We start from the raw sequence: 17,170 nt of genomic DNA, 5'->3' as shown, positions 1-17,170 counted from the left end.
TTCTTCAGCTATATTTAGAAGTTTAAAGGCCTCATCTCTATCTCCTATATGAAAGGGGACTTACCAACTCTATATTGGATGCAAAAGCAATAGACTTGGGTTATGTGGTAGCTAATCAGAAAATTTTGATAGATTAATGGGTATATTATAGAAACTTCATTTTAGTTATGGCCTCTTTTTCTCTATCTCCCTCTTCATTACTGTGGTACGAATCACAGGGCCTATGGCAGGAACTAACTGTCCCCCTGTCTACCTTTGGGGGGTTCATTCTTTGACCCACCTCCCATCAAAAGGGAAGATGTATGTTTCCTCCCCTCCGAGACTGGCTTGGCCAATAAAGTACAGAGGGAATGGTGCTATGTAACTTCCGAGGTTAAGTCATAAAAAGCCTTTTAGCTTCCTCCTTGGTCTGTAGGAATGCTGTTACTCTTCGAGCCCTGAACCACCCTTTAAGTACAACTACCCTGAGACTGTCAAGCTGAATAGGCCACAAATAGAAGATCTGGAGGATAATCTATCTGAACTTGTCTTCCCAACATTCCAGCCCAGGAGCCAAATGTGTGAGCGAGGAAGTTAGCGGGGGACTGAGTCTTCCCACCAGAGCTGCTCCAGTCCTATTAGTTATCCCCAAATATCTCCACTGTGTTCTTCCTGTATTTTAGACCCCTGATATCTTAGTGTTTTATACCACTAAGTTTGGGGGTGGTTTGTTACACAGCAGGAACTAACTAAAACACATTCTCCTAGAATCTGTGTGGCTTAGTTAGGTAGATGGCTGGCTTGTTAGAGGCTGTACTTCCTGCCCTCCTCTCTCACAGCAGACTGTGGCTAGGAAGTCTTGCTTATGGGATGTGAGTGGAAATAATGCAGTTTCCAAGTCATGTCAATACAACATTATATGCTGGACATACACTTCCTCTCCCTCACCCACTTCTTGGTGGCTGAGACAGTGATAATTGGAGCAGCTACTGAGGATCCATAAACACTGCAGTTGGCCGTCACAGATTAGAGTCCCCAGGTAACAGACTCTGCAGAGTTAAAATTCAGAATATTTATTAAGGAGTTCCCCAGGGGTCACTACCTAAAAGGAAGGGAAGGAAGCAGGTGTGGGCAGAGGAGAAAGTTGGGCTGCAGTGCAGTCAGTGACAGCCTCAGAACTGTCCCCCATTGGGTCTAGATGGCCTTTATACTTGGACACGGACTAGTCGTTGGATGTGGGCAGCCGTCATGTGCTTTTGTTAGGTTATAATTATAACATATTGGTTACCTCTTATTGCAGAACAAAATAACCCAAAACTTAGTGGCTAAAATCAACATTTATCATGTTAGTTTCTGTGTGTAAGGAATTCAGAAACGTACGGGGTTGCAGTTAAGTTGTGGGCTGAGGCTTCAGTCATCTCAGTTCAACTGAGGTCAGAGGATTCAGTTCACTCACATGTTGCTAGTAGGTCTCTCCTTCAGACACAGCGGCCTTTCTCCACGGGCCACCAGGTGGTGGTCTGAGAGGGAACAAATTGAGAGCCTGGGATTGAAGCCACAGTCTTTTAAAACCGTATCCCAGCAGGTACATCCCTAAATGAAATCAAAAGGCCACCCCCAATCAAGAAGAGGGGATGCATAAGGGTGGAATCCCAGCCAGCAGGCTTAGAGGTGCCTACCATGTATAGTAAGCACACAATTTTGTATCTTGCTATTTTTAAGTTTTTATCAACTTAAATGTTTTGTTTTGCAATATGTTCATTTAAACAATGTCTTTTTAAAAATTAGAAAAGCAAGATAGTCTTGTAAAAACTTTCAAATGATACAGGTGTAAAATCCTTTTCTCTACATAGTTCCTTACACTAGTTGAAAAACCCAGAGGGGTCCACAGTTGAGGTTTTTTAAATCTGCTGAGATAGTCTATATTTACAGAGACATACCTGTTGATACAGATAAATATTATTGTATATTTAATGTTCTTAGTATATTTTAAAGTTCTTTCCATCTCACCATGTAGAGACCTGGAACATTCTTTTAAACATCTGCAGATGAAATAAGCATATTTTATTTCATGATTGTGCTAAAAATATGTTAAGCAGTCCCCTATTGATAGACATTTAAATTTTTTATTTATCTGACAAAAGATGCAAATGTGCATTCTTACCCATATGTCTTTGCAAATTCATGCTGGTATTTATCTTGAGGATGAATTCCTGGGATACAGAATTGCTGGGTCTAAAAAAATGCACAAATACTAAATTAAATAAACAACTAACCTAAGAAAAAAACTTCTTTGTGGGATAATGTAGTATATGAATAGATCTGTTTCCCTAGATAATGGCTAACACTGAGTATTAGTAAGTTTAAACATTTTGTCAGGTCCAGCCTGGCCAACACTGTGTTACATACACAGCTGTATTACAGCGTCATGACATTACTGTAATTGATGTTTACATACCTTTTATTACATGGTTAGCTTCTTGAGGCCACAAATGTAATTGAATTTCTCTTTGTAGTCCTAGAACATAGTATCATACTTGACGCACAGTAGATACCCTGCAAATGTTTAATAAATGTGGGAGTTGAATTTAAGGCTTTGAGAAGTCAGAAGAGCTGCTTCCAACCACAAAACCTGTCCCCAGTTTGCCCCTTATTCTCTCTGGTCTCCATTTCCACAATTATTTTTTTTAAGATTTTTTAATTCATTTTCAGAGAGAGGGGAAGAGGAGAAAGAGAGGAGAGAAAGACCCATGTGTGGCTGCCTCTCATCCATAGTGGGGCCCGGCCCACAACCCAGGCGTGTGCCCTCACTGGGAACCGAACTCGTGACACTTCCACAATTTCAAATTGCATGTGTACTATTAGGTTTTTTTTCTACAGTCCCTTTTCAGATCCAACATTATAGGCTTCCAAGAAGGAAAGCAGTATATTGTTCATCTTATAATCTCTTTACATACCAATTCAAATAAAGTATTATAAACTAATCACTAATCATAGACCATGTATTTACCATATTTTCAATACCAACATATTGCCTTTCAGTTTATTTAAAAAATATCATGATGTCAAAGATTTTGAAAATTACTCATAGGTAGGTCAATCTTTAATCTTCAAAAATGTTCAGTGGTGCTGTGGGTGTGGTGTGGCTCAGTGGATTGAGCACCGGCCTGAGAATCAAACGGTCACTGGTTCAGTTCCCTACCAGGCCACATGCCTGGGTTGTGGGGGCCAGGTCAGGCCCCCTGTTGAGGGTCTGCAAGAGGCAACCAATTGATGTTTCTCTCACACATTGTTTCCTTCACTTCCTCCCTCCTCTCCAAAAAAATTTAATTAATTTTAAAAATAAAAAAAAATCTTTAAAAAAGTGTTTAAAAACATAAAATTTTCAGTGGTAAAGACCACAAGACTGCAAACCAGACAATCACGGTTCGATTCCCAGTCAGGGCACATGCCTGGGTTGCAGGCCAGTTCCTGGCAGGGGACCCACACATTGATATCTCTCTCCCTCTCTCCTTCCCTTCCCCTCTAAAGATAAATAAATAAATCTAAAAAAAAAAAAACGCAAGAAAACACTTTAAGCCAAAGGTATTTGTTTCTGAAATCCTTGTTCTCTTAAAATTTAAGTCTAGTCAGTTTTCTCATGAATATTTTTGTCTCTTGCACTAAATAAGCAAACTAGAGCACTATGCAATAGTTAAGATACCTAAAAATATTGGTTATTAGAAATTATTAGGGAATTATCAGCTATCTTCATCTTTCTATAAAATGTCACCATATATATGTAGATACACAATTTTTCTTCCAAAAGATCTTTGTTTTGTCACATCTACTTGTTCCCAGAAGTTGAGTCAATCACAAACATAAGGTCTAGCTATGCTAAGATTGGATCAGCCTTATGTCCTAAAAAAGTCTGTCATACTCACGTATAGCATCGACTTCTGCACAAACCACAATCTTCATAGCAACGCCAAGCCTCTGATAATGGGACTGTAATGACTTTGCTAGTGACATTTTAACAGCGGTCATGAATGACACTGCTAGCATTTTTTTTAAAGAAACCTCTTACCACTGCTTTGGTTGCTAAGCTGCTTCAGTTCCTCTCCTTGGGAGCCTGAATAGCAGTGTGGTAATTTGTTTGGGCAGTAGGAAAGCTGCCAGGTTACATTAGCTAAAGCTTTCTGTTATCCAAAGAACCCACCTGCCCCTTCTACGCACATGAGTAACTCTACCCTCCTTCACTGCCCTTTCCATCACGAGCACAGTTTTCTCTCTTCTGATAGCACTAGTTTACGTTTTTGCTCTCTTTTAAGGGTTAGGATCCAACAGACTCACTACATCTTACTATAACTGGTAAAATTTTAATGAAAATAAGCAGAATTCTGCATATAATAAATAATATTAATTTTCACAACCCTGGTGGATGGTCTGTAGCAGCAGTATTTCCTTGATTGGGTTAACCTTGGACAAATGATTTAATTATTTAATTATTTTCAGCCTTGGTAATGTTGTTTCTTGGAAAAAAAACCCCAAACACCCTGGAGTTTATATTAGACATGACTTTCCCTTACAATCGATGGAATTGAGTTTATATCAAGGAAACAAAGGAATAAGGATTAGAAAACACAAGAATTCTGGACATAGATTCTGAAAAAGATTTAATCCAGCTTTAGATGATTTCCTAGATTAACTGTAAAACTTTTATTGCCTTTTTGTTTTGACAGTTAAAAATTATGAACACAATTAGTTTGTCTATTACTGGAATAATTTATTTGACTTAATACCTGTACATGGTGCTAATATAACGAATATGAAACATCAGTGAGCACCCAGATTATATATCTCTTAGGACCTCCCTCATTCCAAGATGGGGTATATGTGTGTGTGCGATCTCTTATCCAAAGAAAAATATCACATAACCATCATGACATCATATAAACATGTTCAAGAGAATACAGAAAATGGTACTCATTAACTTCCTCAATACTAATTCTTAGAAGTAACCACCTATAGAATATGTAATAATGGCAGGGAATTATGTGATTTATTCAGTTAAGAACACTGCATTTTGGAGTCACAAAGAACTAGGCTTGAGCCTGATGTTTTTGCTATGGCCTTGGGCAAGCTCCCTCATAGTCCTAGACTGCAGTTTCTTCATCTGTAAAATGAGATAATACTACCTCATAAGGTTGGAGCAAGGACAAAACAAAATACATATAAAACCAAAGTGCTTACTTAGCCTACAGAAAAAAGCTGAATAGTCACTGGCTATCATTATACTTTTCCAAGATACATATATGGTTTTATGTTTTATGTACCTAGCCTGACAGAATGCTTAAATCTTTACTTTGGTACTAGAAAAAAGGAGGTCCTAATAGAAACTTAGTTCATCTGTTTATAAACATAAATGATCTATAAACAAAAATTCTTATTTTAAGGATTTTCTTTGTATTTGTCACAAAGATTATCAACGCTTTTACACACGAGCATCTGTATACATGTTTTATTAGACTATTTAATGTTTACACACAATACGTAAATTTTTTGGAACCTCAAAGTTCTTTGATAGTTGCAATATTATTTCCAAATGGGCATGGTAGAACCTTAAATATTCCATCCTTCCGATGATTTTTTAAAGAGATAAACCTCTAAGAGATCACTCCTACATAACTGTCCATTAAGTATCTGTGACGAAACTGGGCTCCCAGCAGTCTCAGCATATGGATGGCTCCTCCACTGCCTGGGCGCCCTCCGTGACAGCTTTCACACATTTGGCCATTGTCTGTGAGGCTCTGCTGATTGAATCTGAAAGGTATTAGGAAAAATGCATTTAGAGAACCCAGCTTTAAAAAAGCACATAGTTGCCCTGGCTGGTGTGGCTCAGTGGTTGAGTGCCGGCCTGCGAATCAAAGGGCTGCTGGTTCGATCCCTAGTCTAGGGCATGTGCGTAGGTTGTGGGCCGGGTCCCTGGTGGGGGGCACATAGGAAGCAACCACACATTGATGTTTCTCTTTCTCTTTCTCCCTCCCATCCCCTCTCTAAAAAGGTGGATAAATAAAATCTTTTTTAAAAAGATTTTATTTATTTATCTTTAGAGAGGGGAAGGGAAGGGGAGAGGGAAAGAAATAGTAAATAATTGTACACAAACAGTATGCCAGTGTGCAGCCAGGAAACATGTTACAGAAAAGTAGTAAAGACAGGAAAAGTATGAAAGTATGTAAAATAGTTATTGAAAAAATGGTCACAACATGTACTAAAATCCACTAAATTCATGGGTGAATTTTATGGTGATATGAATTATATTTCAAAAGCTATCAAAAAACCCATAGTAACTGAATAATCTCAGTTTTTGTTAAAATAAACAATTCATGTATATATTCCTCAGTGATTGACCAAAATGTTAAAAAAAATAAATATAATTATTTCTGGATAGTGAGATTACAGAGTTTCACTTAGTCTGCATTCCTTAAAAACATTCCTAACAATTTATATCAGAAGCAGCATTTAACATGTTTTACCACTGAAGTATTTTGATTCTTCCACTGTAATTCTCAGGAAAACCTTCCCAGAGAAATTATCCCTAAACTGCTACACAATGATTTTACATACAATAGTAAAATTTTACACTTGAAATCTGTTAATTTTTCTTGAATTTTCAAGCTCTGCCTATATTTCAGAAAAAAATTATAGTAAAATGAGGCAATATGAATTATATTAGTTCTGATGTTTTAAAAACCTTCAAAGACTAAAAATATCAAATACTACCACTAACAGAGTGGAATCCTAATGCTAAATGAGGTGACCTCATTCCCCACCACCTCCCACACTGGCAGTCATGCTGACAACTGCGTACCTGTCATGTAGAAGTCTTTTATTGTCAGCTGAGGGGGCACAAGGGGATCAGCAAGAAGTTGCTGGTTCACTAGCTGCAAAAAAGGAATAAGAGAGCAGTAACAGTATTAAAAACTACTTTTGTTACACTAAATGATACACTACTATGAAAGCTGCATATGGATAAGTTTTTACCTTAGAGAGCTCGCTTGCTTGCTGGAAATAATTGGCTCCTTCAATGTCATCATATCGAACGAGATTAGGAGAGACTTCTTCCAATCTGTTCCTTACTTGATCCAGAGTATCATATGGAAGAGTTATACCTGCAATCTATACCATATCAGGGCCCAGAGATTGATATAAAGCTTTAATATTTAAAATTTTCAAATAAGACAGGGGTGGGCAAAATTATGTTTATGGTTGATATGGAAAATAACTTAATAATAATACAAGTGTAAACTCTGTTTCACATATTCACAACTATAAACCTACTTTGCTCATCCCTGTATGTACCTGCAGTATGGAAAAATAATGCAGTACTACTGAAAAATCTACTGGTGTCCATTAGTGTATATATTAAGCACATAGTTAACAAGGGAAAATGACTAGTCAAAAATTCCACTAATTCATACATAACTGTCAGTACATTAGTAATTTATCTTTAGAAAACAGACTAATTATAAAGTAAATGAGTAAAGAGATAATGCTATGCTAAATATGAATGCTTCTACTAACATGTTATTGATCATATGAGGGATGACCACCCAAAAAAAACAGGAATATATTTATGAAAATTTGGGTATTTATTACACGTTTAAACTTTAGTCACCTTCAAAGTACTCTTCATTTGATGCAATACAGTCATTGAGACATTTTTCCACTGCTCAAAACAGTTTTTAAAGTCACTGATATGCCTTTTAGTGCTTCTGCCATTTTTTGTTTAATCTATTCCACAATGGCAAAATGTTTCCCTTTGAGGACTTTTTTCATCCCGTGAAACAAACCAACAAAAAAGTTGCCTGGGGCAAGATCGGATGAATAGGGAGGGTGGGAGGTCATGTTGTTTTTGGTCAAAAACTGCTGAACATTCAGCACGGTATGTCAGGTGCACTTGTAAATCACCCATTATGAAATGGGCAAATACTTAAGTCTTCAAAAAAATTCACTGAAGCTGACCCTAGCCTCACAGCAATGGCTGGTACACTGGCACACTGGTACAGATGGGTTCCTAGAACACTCACCTACCGAGGTAAACCTGTACTACAAGGGGCCTGCCCTCCACAAAATAATTCTGGGTTTTCCTTGGGTCACCCCTCATATATAAAGTTTAGAGATAATTGTCTACTATTTTAAATCTCATAATGATTCTTTTTACAGTAAAATGAGTTAAAAGAAACATCAAAAGACAAGTCAAAAATCAAAATACCAATTTCAAATCCCCATTTTTAAAACACATTTTTCCTACAGCAATCAAATATTCAAATCATCTTTGCAGTTTAGACTTGCATCATCCTAGACTTTGAAAGCCCTTCTGACAAGCTAACATGTCAAATATCCCATTAACAGCATCACCAAGAACAAATACCTCCGAGAGGGCTCTTATAATTTTCCAGTCTTCTCTCGCCAAGCCAGGAGGTGTCACTGCTACTTTAGTCTGCTGAGCTCGGCCCTCAGTATTGACATAAGTGGCAGACTTCTCTGTGTAAGCAGCGCCCGGGAGAATAACATCAGCTATGGGAGCTCCAACATCACCATGATGGCCTGTGAAAAGATGGAAAATAGCAACCTACATTTTAATAAAAAACTGATTAGGTTACTATTATGTGAACACAGTGTACAACCTTTTAAAATTCCATTTTTTTAATTTTAAGTGTTTTAAAAATTAAAACAATATAGTACTGAAGTGTTGGAATAAAAATTAAAGCCCACCTTGCCTACAATTCAACTCCTTTCCCAAAGAAAATTACTATTAAAGTACATGGTATGTATATTCCCAGATTATTGTTTGCAAGTGCACAAATATGCGTATCATACACACATATATAATGGGGAGGCAGGCACCGTATATTATTTCTCTTGATTACAAAGAGAAAAAACTCAGATGAACATCAGTGAAATCTGGTAAAGTGGACTCCAGTGGTGGAGGAACAAAAAGCGTACACATGAATACGACAGTAATAATACCGAAAAGGTTACACTGAAAGAGTCTCACCCATTAATAGTTTAGCAAAATTGTTGGAGGGGGGAATGTGAGTTAAAGGAAAGTTTTAACAACATACGAAGTTTGGTCTCATTTGTGAACTTGTTTGTCTATGCATAGGCAAATGTATGAAACATGCATATCAAAACCACGACCAATAGTTATCTCTGGATAGGACTACAATAGAAATAGGATTTCAGCTTATGCATTTTGGTTAAACCTGATCAAACCAAAGGCACAAACTAGTATATAATGCTTTTTTGTGCCATGAAAAGCCAATGATAAATTTATGGTGTTTGTGTGTAAAATGAAGTTTGAAGTTATATAACACTTTCTCTGTAAAATATCCAAGAATCTTTGGACTCCACTTATTCCAGGGAAACTTGGTTACATTTACAATGAATGAGAATTCAAGAAAATGAGTCAAACATAAAAAGCCCAAGTAGTACTGTTAAATATAATTAATTCATTAAAGTCCTGTAACACAGGACTCATGATTTGTAACTTTTTACACTATTTCTTTGAAAAGTTGAATTTTAATGTTATATATTTAATTGCATAAATAAACTATAATTTAACCATTCCTGTTACTGGGAGCATTTAGGTTACTTCTAATTCTGTTAATAACATCAAGTAATAATTCTTAAGAGCAATATCAATTACAAAACAAATAAAACCTATAATCTGGCTTTTAAAAACATTGGGAGGGTGTGCGTGGGAAGCCCCTGAATGGAAAACATTCAATCCACTAAATACTTGCTGTACAGTTTCTACTATACACAGTGTACTATTCTCTTTTGTTTCTGGTGTCACAGACGCTACCTACCTTGATAAATAATGAAACAATCCTTTGGCAAATCCTGTCGAGTGACACAACCTCCATCTGCTCCTAGGAGAAAGAGCACTTTGGGAGGGTTCTTTCGAATTGCTTCCACCCCGGGTTTATAGCCAAGATCTAAAGCAGCTACTTGGCTTGCAATCCTGTAAAATTAGGGATTTTTAGCATACATACAGTGTTTTCACTATAAAAAGTTAAATGTTATCACTGGGCTCTTTTCTATTCAATCCTGTCAAAAACCTTCCCTCACCTTTTTACCCATTTAAAACACGTCAAAACCAGACAGTCTTCTCCTGTTCTACGAGTGGGAAGAAACAAGATGCTTATGACACATCTTGTTTCCTCATTAGATAATATTTAATAACATAATTCTGAAAACTTTCTACCAATTCCATGGTTTTAAGTTGATCCTTATTCATTACAGGTAAGCATAAAACACCTGATAAGACAGTCAATTAGAGAAAAATCAGATGATTTTGAAAACCAAAAGGGATAAATTTTAAACACAACTCATAAAACTGTAATGCTAAGGAAACGATAATTAGCACAATGGTGTATGTCTTTACGGAATTTTTTCTGTGAACATGTATTACTCTTTTTTTTTTATTACGCTCATGAACAGAAAATCTTTTTCAGGAGAATTCTATAATAACTATGAGTACCTTGAACAACTGTTAAGTCTTTGGTCTAATTTCCTATTATTAATTTGTTTCTAGAAATAGTAGCCATTCTGAGGACTTATGCTATATAAAGCTTATTGGTCTTTTACCTATTTGTTAAGGGATAAAGACAGTTCAGACCAACTCCCACTAGACGCTGTTGCTGGCAAACTCTCTGATGGAACAAATACTTAGGCAGCCCTGACCGTCTGGCTCAGGTGGTTGGGCAGCATCCTGCAAAGGGGAAGGTCTCCACTTCCATTACCAGTCAGGGCACAGGCCCAGGCTGTGGTTCACTCACCTGTCGGGGCATGTATAAGAGGCAACCAATTGATATTTCTCTCCCACATCGATGTTTCTACCTCTCTCTTTCTCCTCCCCTTCTCCTCTTTCAAAAAAGAAATAAAATCTTTTTTTTTAAGTGAAAGACTTAAAAAATATTTTACTTATTTATTTCTAGAGAGAGGGGAAGGGAAGGAGAAAGAGTGGGAGAGAAACATCAATGTGTGCTTGCCTCTCACATGTCCCCCACTAGGAGGACCTAGGCATGTGTCCTGACTGGGAATCGAACCGGTGAACCTTTGCTTCACAGATCGGTGCTACACCAGCCAAGGCAAAAGTGAAAGGCTTTAAAAATTCTTAAAAAAAAAAAATTAAAAAAAATACTTAGGTAAAAACTTAACAAAAGAAGTACAAAAGATCTCTTTAACAAAAGATTTATATAACAAAAACTACAAAATAACTTTGAAAGAAATTAAAGACATTAATAAATAGAAAGACACCCTAAATTTATGGATTAGAAGACTCAACATTGTTAAGATGGCAATACTCCCCAAACTGACCTCTAGGTCCATTACAATCCCTATTAAAAATCATACCTGAATCCTTTGCAGTAACTGACCAACTGATCCTAAAATTTGTATGGAATGCCAAAGACCCAGAGCAGCCAAACCTATCTTTAAAATGAACAGTAGAGGCATCATATTTTCCAATTTAAAAACTAAGCTCCCCTTTCCTCTCCTGCCATGTACACAGTATTTTTTGTCTTAATTTCCTTCACTCCAAGCCTTAAGTCTGTCTGGCTCTCAAAGATCCAGGCAGACTCACACTCACTTATGAAAGAGCCCACCTCATCTTAGAAAATAAACTGAGTAAGCGTAAGTTTTCTCCTAGGAAAATGATCAGTAAACAACAGAACTACAGGGGCAACTGAAAGATTCTTCAAAAATTAGGCCCTTGCCAGGTTGGTTAGAGCGTCATCCCCATATGCGAAGGTTGCCGGTTCGATCTCCATTCAGGGCACATACAATAAGCAACCAAAGAATGCATAAGTGGAACAACAAATCCAGTTTCTCTCTCCCTCTCTCCCCCCAATCAACCAATAAAAAGGTAAATAAATAAAAGACTCTCCACGAATTAGAAAACGTGCTTTACTCTGAAATAGACCTACTGTAAGACAAGTTTTAAGATGTTTCATGTTTTCACTACAGTAAACTTCCACTGAAAATAGCATCTTGTGATAAGATACCATTATAAGAATAAAATAAAATGGAATATAAAACAGAAAACTGTACTTGAATAAGAATTAAATAAATAAAACTAAACTAAACTAAAATAAAAAACGAGGTTAATAAATTAAAAATTACAATCATGTCAGTGATCTCCAGAATGAAAACTTACAAAATAACAGAAGATAATTTAAGGAATTTTCTCCAAACACATAGAAGAAGTAGTGAGAAAAATTTTTATAAGAGCCAAACATCTGAAGGGCCAACCAATGCATAGCAAATAGAAGCTTCTGTATGAAAGCAAATAACAATATAAACCAACAAGGGGTTTCTGAACTTAAAAGAAAACATTTTTTTCATTTAAAAAAGGAGAGTATCTATGATACTCCCAGGCAAAAGTAATGACAAATGAGTGTCACCCAGTTATATTCTAGGAGAATTTTCTTAAAATTAAAAATAAGAAACCCAGCCCTAGCTGGTGTAGCTCGGTGGATTGAGTGCCAGCCTATGAACCAAAGGGACACCAGTACAGTTCCCGGTTAGGGCACATGCCTGGGTTGCGGGCCAGGTCCCCAGTAGGGGGTGGGCGAGAGGCAACCACACATTGATGTCTCTCCCTCTCTTTCTCCCTCCCTTCCCCTCTCTAGAAGTGAATAAATAAACAAAACAAAACAAAACAAATGATGGGCAGGGAGACAGGCACATGTACATGTATAAAACCAGGTTGTCAGAGACAAAACAGACCAAATGAGATCCTCTCCAAATACCAAATGAAAGAATGGGTGAACAACACTGGCTGTTAAAGGAAGAGACAGTGATCTCTGTATCTAGCCTACTGGTCCTTTGTGAGAAGGACCCAGAAAAACACTGTCAGACATTCAGGAATTAAAAATAAAAGCTACTAATTTAGTACTCATTCAGAAAAAAGAAACAACTATATGAATAAAGACAGATGCAAAAGTAAATTAAAAATAAGTAACAACTGTGCCTAGAAAGGATCTAGAAGGGGTCAATGAAAGTAAATTCTATGTAAAAATATTAAGTTTAAAAAATATTTATATGATCATCTCCAATGCTAAATGAAACCAGTAAGAGAAATATTAATATTGAAACGAACATTTAAAATGCATTTGAACATTTTTAATTTAAAAATATGTACCTATTATAGTTAAAAAGCTATTTAGTCCAATCCTTAAAAAAATTTGAAGAATCTAAAATATAATAGTTAAGGTAGAAAGAATTATATGACATGGGAAAACTGATTCACTGACATACAAATGGTACAACCTTTCTAAAACAATTTGGAAATACACATTAAGAACGTCAAAAATGTTTATCCTGTTTGCCCCAACAGTTCTAGTTTTAAAAACGTACCCTAAGGAAATAATCTAAAGTGCAGAAGTATCTGTGTATCACTGCACAATTTATAAAGGCAAGCATCAATTTACATGGTAAGAAGAAATGACTAAAATGCAGTTATTCATGATATGAAATAGCCACTACAGTTTGTATTTATAAAGAATTTCTAATCACAGGAAGAAATTTTTGTTTGTTAACGAAAATCAATCAAAATCAGGACAAACTTTTATACAGCTTGATTTCATCTATATAACTAAAAAAACATTTGCACAGGACGTCAAAGGCCAGACAAAAGTGCACCAAAATACCAATGGTACCCTGGCCAGGTAGCTCAGTTGGTTAGAGCATCGTCCCAATGTGCCAAGGTTGTGGGTTTGATCCACAGTCAAGGCACATACAAGAGTCAACCAATGGGTGCATAAATAAGAGGAACAACAAATCAATGTTTCTCTCTAAATCAATTTTCTAGAAAGCTATAAAAAATAACAACAGTAATTATCTACAAATAGTGGAATAAGAATAATTTCTATTTTGTATACTTTCTTCTCTTTAAAACTTTCTTAAACTTGCATTATTAATATAGTCAGCAAAAAACTTTCCTTCAGATATATTCTCATGTTAGCTTACATATCCACCATATAACCAAAGACTTGTTGCAACTTTTGAAACAAGTTATACTGGTACAGATTTTCAAGATTTTCTCAGCACTTACTGCTATTTTGGATATTTTTAGTATTATTTATTATCCTGGGTTTTTCTCATACAGATAGTAAAGGTCTCTATTTCATACCAGCTACTGAGCTAATGTTAAATAAGCTGTTTGGAAATCTAAACATGACAATGTGATACATACATACATGAAACTACTTGAACTTTGTGTTACACTACACATTACCCAACACACCTGTGCAGGATATTCATAACCTTCCAGTCACCAGCAACGCCACTGCTCGTCCGAACCTTCTGAGCAATGCTGGAGACAGCTGCAAGAATTGCTGCCCCGTCATTTCTCTGGAGTGCAGAACTGCCTAAAACCACCATAGGTTTTTTAGCTTCCTTTAGGACCTATTTAAAATAATATATTTTGATTAAAAAAACAAGCAAACTAAACTTAACCAAGTTTGCACCTACAATATGTTGTCCAGAAGTTTTAGTCAGCCAACCTACAGACATGCGTATAGCCAAATTTAATCACCACGTCTTGCCAGTGCTACGTGAAATGGTTAAACGAGTACCAGATCCAACACTACTGTCTGAAGTAAGCAGTGGGAATCAAAGTCCTAGCCCAATACCCTTTGCTCAGAATGACTACGGGTAGGTCCGAGAAAAACTGGGGGATGTTCCCTAGAGAGATCCAGGTGGTGCCACGTGGTAGGAGAAATCAGGCTAAGGTGCCATGCCTAATGTTTTCTATCTACTTACCACGCTCCAGGCAGGGAGGATGTGGTGGGAAAAGCAGTGAATTCTAGATCACAATGCAGTTTCTTTCAACCACAGTAACTTCCTGAATGCCAACAACTAAGAGGGGGTGCATCCCAAGAGCAAAGGAAACGAGAGATTTGGTGGAGGAGGAAAAATCAGAAGTAAAGCTGTAGTCTACATAGCTCACCCTCCCGCCCATCCTCTGTATCATTCTTCAATAAACAGATGGCCCCAATCCAAGAATCGGCACGAGAATTACCCACCCCTACATACTACGAAAAGGAGGCCATTCATCGCAAGAGGCATTTCCCAAGGAAATGTGAAGAGTTCAGAGAAAGTTTTCAACAGCCTCAAACAATGAAAAACAACACACTCTTTTTTCACTTAAAAACAAAGTTCAAATAAGTAACATAATAAAGAGTATCATATAATAAAGAACTCATAAAAGAACTGGGAAAGAAATTAGGTAAGAAAACCATTCCAGAAATAGTAAAAAACACAATAAAACAGGACCGTAAATACAGAAACAGAAATCTTCTGTAATTTCTCTAGAAAATTACAGAAAACAAACTGAAAAACAACAAAAGAAAAAAATGACAGAAAAAGAGAGAAAAGGGCATCCAGTATCTGCATCATTGAGTTCTTGATTAAGGGAAAAGAATTATTTAATTTAAAAAACCACACATTTGAATCTATTACCGAAGCAAATTTTCCTGAAGAACACTAATCATCTTCTGAAGCCTGGGGATGAGAACTAGAGATACAAGGGAGACACTAAATATTTTTAAAAGCTTTTTGATTACTATAATCACAATAAGCTTTTCCTATTCCAAACAAATAGAACTTGGCTGTCTCGCCCCTTTGCACTTGACTTTCTTCTTACATACACCTGAGGTTATAAATGAAGCCACTGGAACCATGGGGAGAAGCCCACGCCAACGCTCGAGGGATCAAACACAGGGAGGGCAGCAAAGCGAGAAGGCCCCTCCTTGATGACAGCCTGGGAAGCGGCACCATCTGTCATCTCTGGGACCACAGTTGCGTGAAAAAGAAAAACTCCTCACAATTTTTAAAAATCATCACCCCAACACAAACACACACACAAATCCTAAAGTAAAGAGAACCCTGAATCTTCCCACTGAAAGGCACACCATGTCAGATTACAAAAGGGATAGAGAACCACCACCATTAAGACAGTTTCTGGTGAAATAACTAAATGTCAAGGATGAAGAATCAAGAATATATTATCAAGAAAAAGTAGCCCTGGCTGGCGTAGCTCAGTGGATTGAGCGTGGGCCTGCGAACCAGACGATCGCGGTTCGATTCCCAGTCAGGGCACATGCCTGGGTTGCAGGCCGGTTCCTTGCAGGCTAACTACCAGCAGGGGACGCACAAAAGGCAACCGTACATTGATGTTTCTCTCCCTCTCTCCTTCCCCTCCGAAGATAAATAAATAAAATCTTTAAAAAAAAAAAGAAAAAGAAAACTGATGAGCAAAAAAAATTAAAAAAAAAAAAAAGTATGTAGACAGGGAAAAAAAATTAGGAGAGGGTTGGGGAAAATACAGCTGATTTCAGGCTTCTCCACAGTAACAAGCGATACGGAGTTCATAAAGTTTAAAGAAGGAAAAAAGTGTGACCAGGATCTTTTTACCCGCTAAAGCTCTCTTTACAATACTAGACATTCATTCTCAAGCAAGCAAGAACTCAAGGAATAGAACACCAATGAGCCCCTCTTGAAAAAATAAGAAATAAAAGACTCTATTCTACAGACAGCAATGAAATGAATGGAAATAAAGCACTCAATAATAAAAAAAAACAAGTAAAATTTTTTAGGTATAATTAACTCTTGAAATAAAGACTTCATTGAAGGTTCAAGTTTAATCCTGTCAGTTACATTTCCATTTCTTTTCTGATAATATTAAGTAAAATTAAATTCTGGTAAATAAAAATAGCATATATAGTATCATCTCATTTTTTGTTGTTGTTTGCCTGTGTATTCATCTATCTTGCTCTGTAGAGGAACAAAGAGATGATTATGATATTTTATCAACAGTTGTTTGGGGTGGTGGAATTTTGAATGTTTTACTTTCTTCCATAATCTTGTCTATATTGCTGTAATTTTTAATGACAATTGCATATTATTATCGCAAAAACATGAAAATTTTAAAATAATATTTAAAAATCAACAAGAGTAGATATAGGTAACTTGAGAGCACCTGGCTGAATGGATGGCTACCGGAAGCAATGTCTTGAAGAATTTTGGGGGAATCTCCCAGATGGTCATATCTGTAAGTGAGATCCACTTGGCTGCCTATAAGGGCCACTTTTAAGTCATTATGAAGCCAGCTGAAACAAAAAACAACAAACTTTTTAGA

At 36.7% G+C, this 17,170-nt stretch overlaps 1 protein-coding gene and 1 long non-coding RNA gene across 3 annotated transcripts in view; both read right to left on the bottom strand.

Annotated features, from left to right (window-relative positions):
- Positions 1-1,065: 1,065 nt before the first annotated feature.
- LOC118985862 (uncharacterized) lies at positions 1,066-2,717 on the bottom strand. Its single transcript, XR_005066207.1, has 3 exons — positions 2,438-2,717; positions 2,144-2,214; positions 1,066-1,499 (listed from the first exon to the last, which is right to left on the bottom strand). It is a non-coding gene; the product is annotated as an uncharacterized LOC118985862 (long non-coding RNA).
- A 2,746-nt stretch (positions 2,718-5,463) lies between these two features.
- NDUFS1 (NADH:ubiquinone oxidoreductase core subunit S1) overlaps positions 5,464-17,170 on the bottom strand; it is a 31,989-nt gene continuing 20,282 nt past the window's right edge. For both annotated transcript variants that reach the window (XM_037043511.1, XM_037043510.1), the window contains 7 exons: positions 17,012-17,141; positions 14,276-14,436; positions 9,834-9,988; positions 8,393-8,568; positions 7,003-7,137; positions 6,830-6,902; positions 5,464-5,781 (listed from right to left, as the gene is read on the bottom strand). In XM_037043511.1, coding sequence (XP_036899406.1) covers positions 5,690-5,781; positions 6,830-6,902; positions 7,003-7,137; positions 8,393-8,568; positions 9,834-9,988; positions 14,276-14,436; positions 17,012-17,141 — 922 coding nt within the window. In that variant the 3' untranslated portion in view covers positions 5,464-5,689. The remainder of the gene's footprint in view (positions 5,782-6,829; positions 6,903-7,002; positions 7,138-8,392; positions 8,569-9,833; positions 9,989-14,275; positions 14,437-17,011; positions 17,142-17,170) is intronic.

The sequence above is a fragment of the Sturnira hondurensis genome, unplaced genomic scaffold (genome assembly GCF_014824575.4).
Source record: "Sturnira hondurensis isolate 20B ecotype Veracruz unplaced genomic scaffold, ASM1482457v3 Scaffold0004136, whole genome shotgun sequence".
Taxonomy (NCBI): domain Eukaryota; kingdom Metazoa; phylum Chordata; class Mammalia; order Chiroptera; family Phyllostomidae; genus Sturnira; species Sturnira hondurensis.
This window is presented reverse-complemented; position numbering and strand designations above follow the sequence as displayed.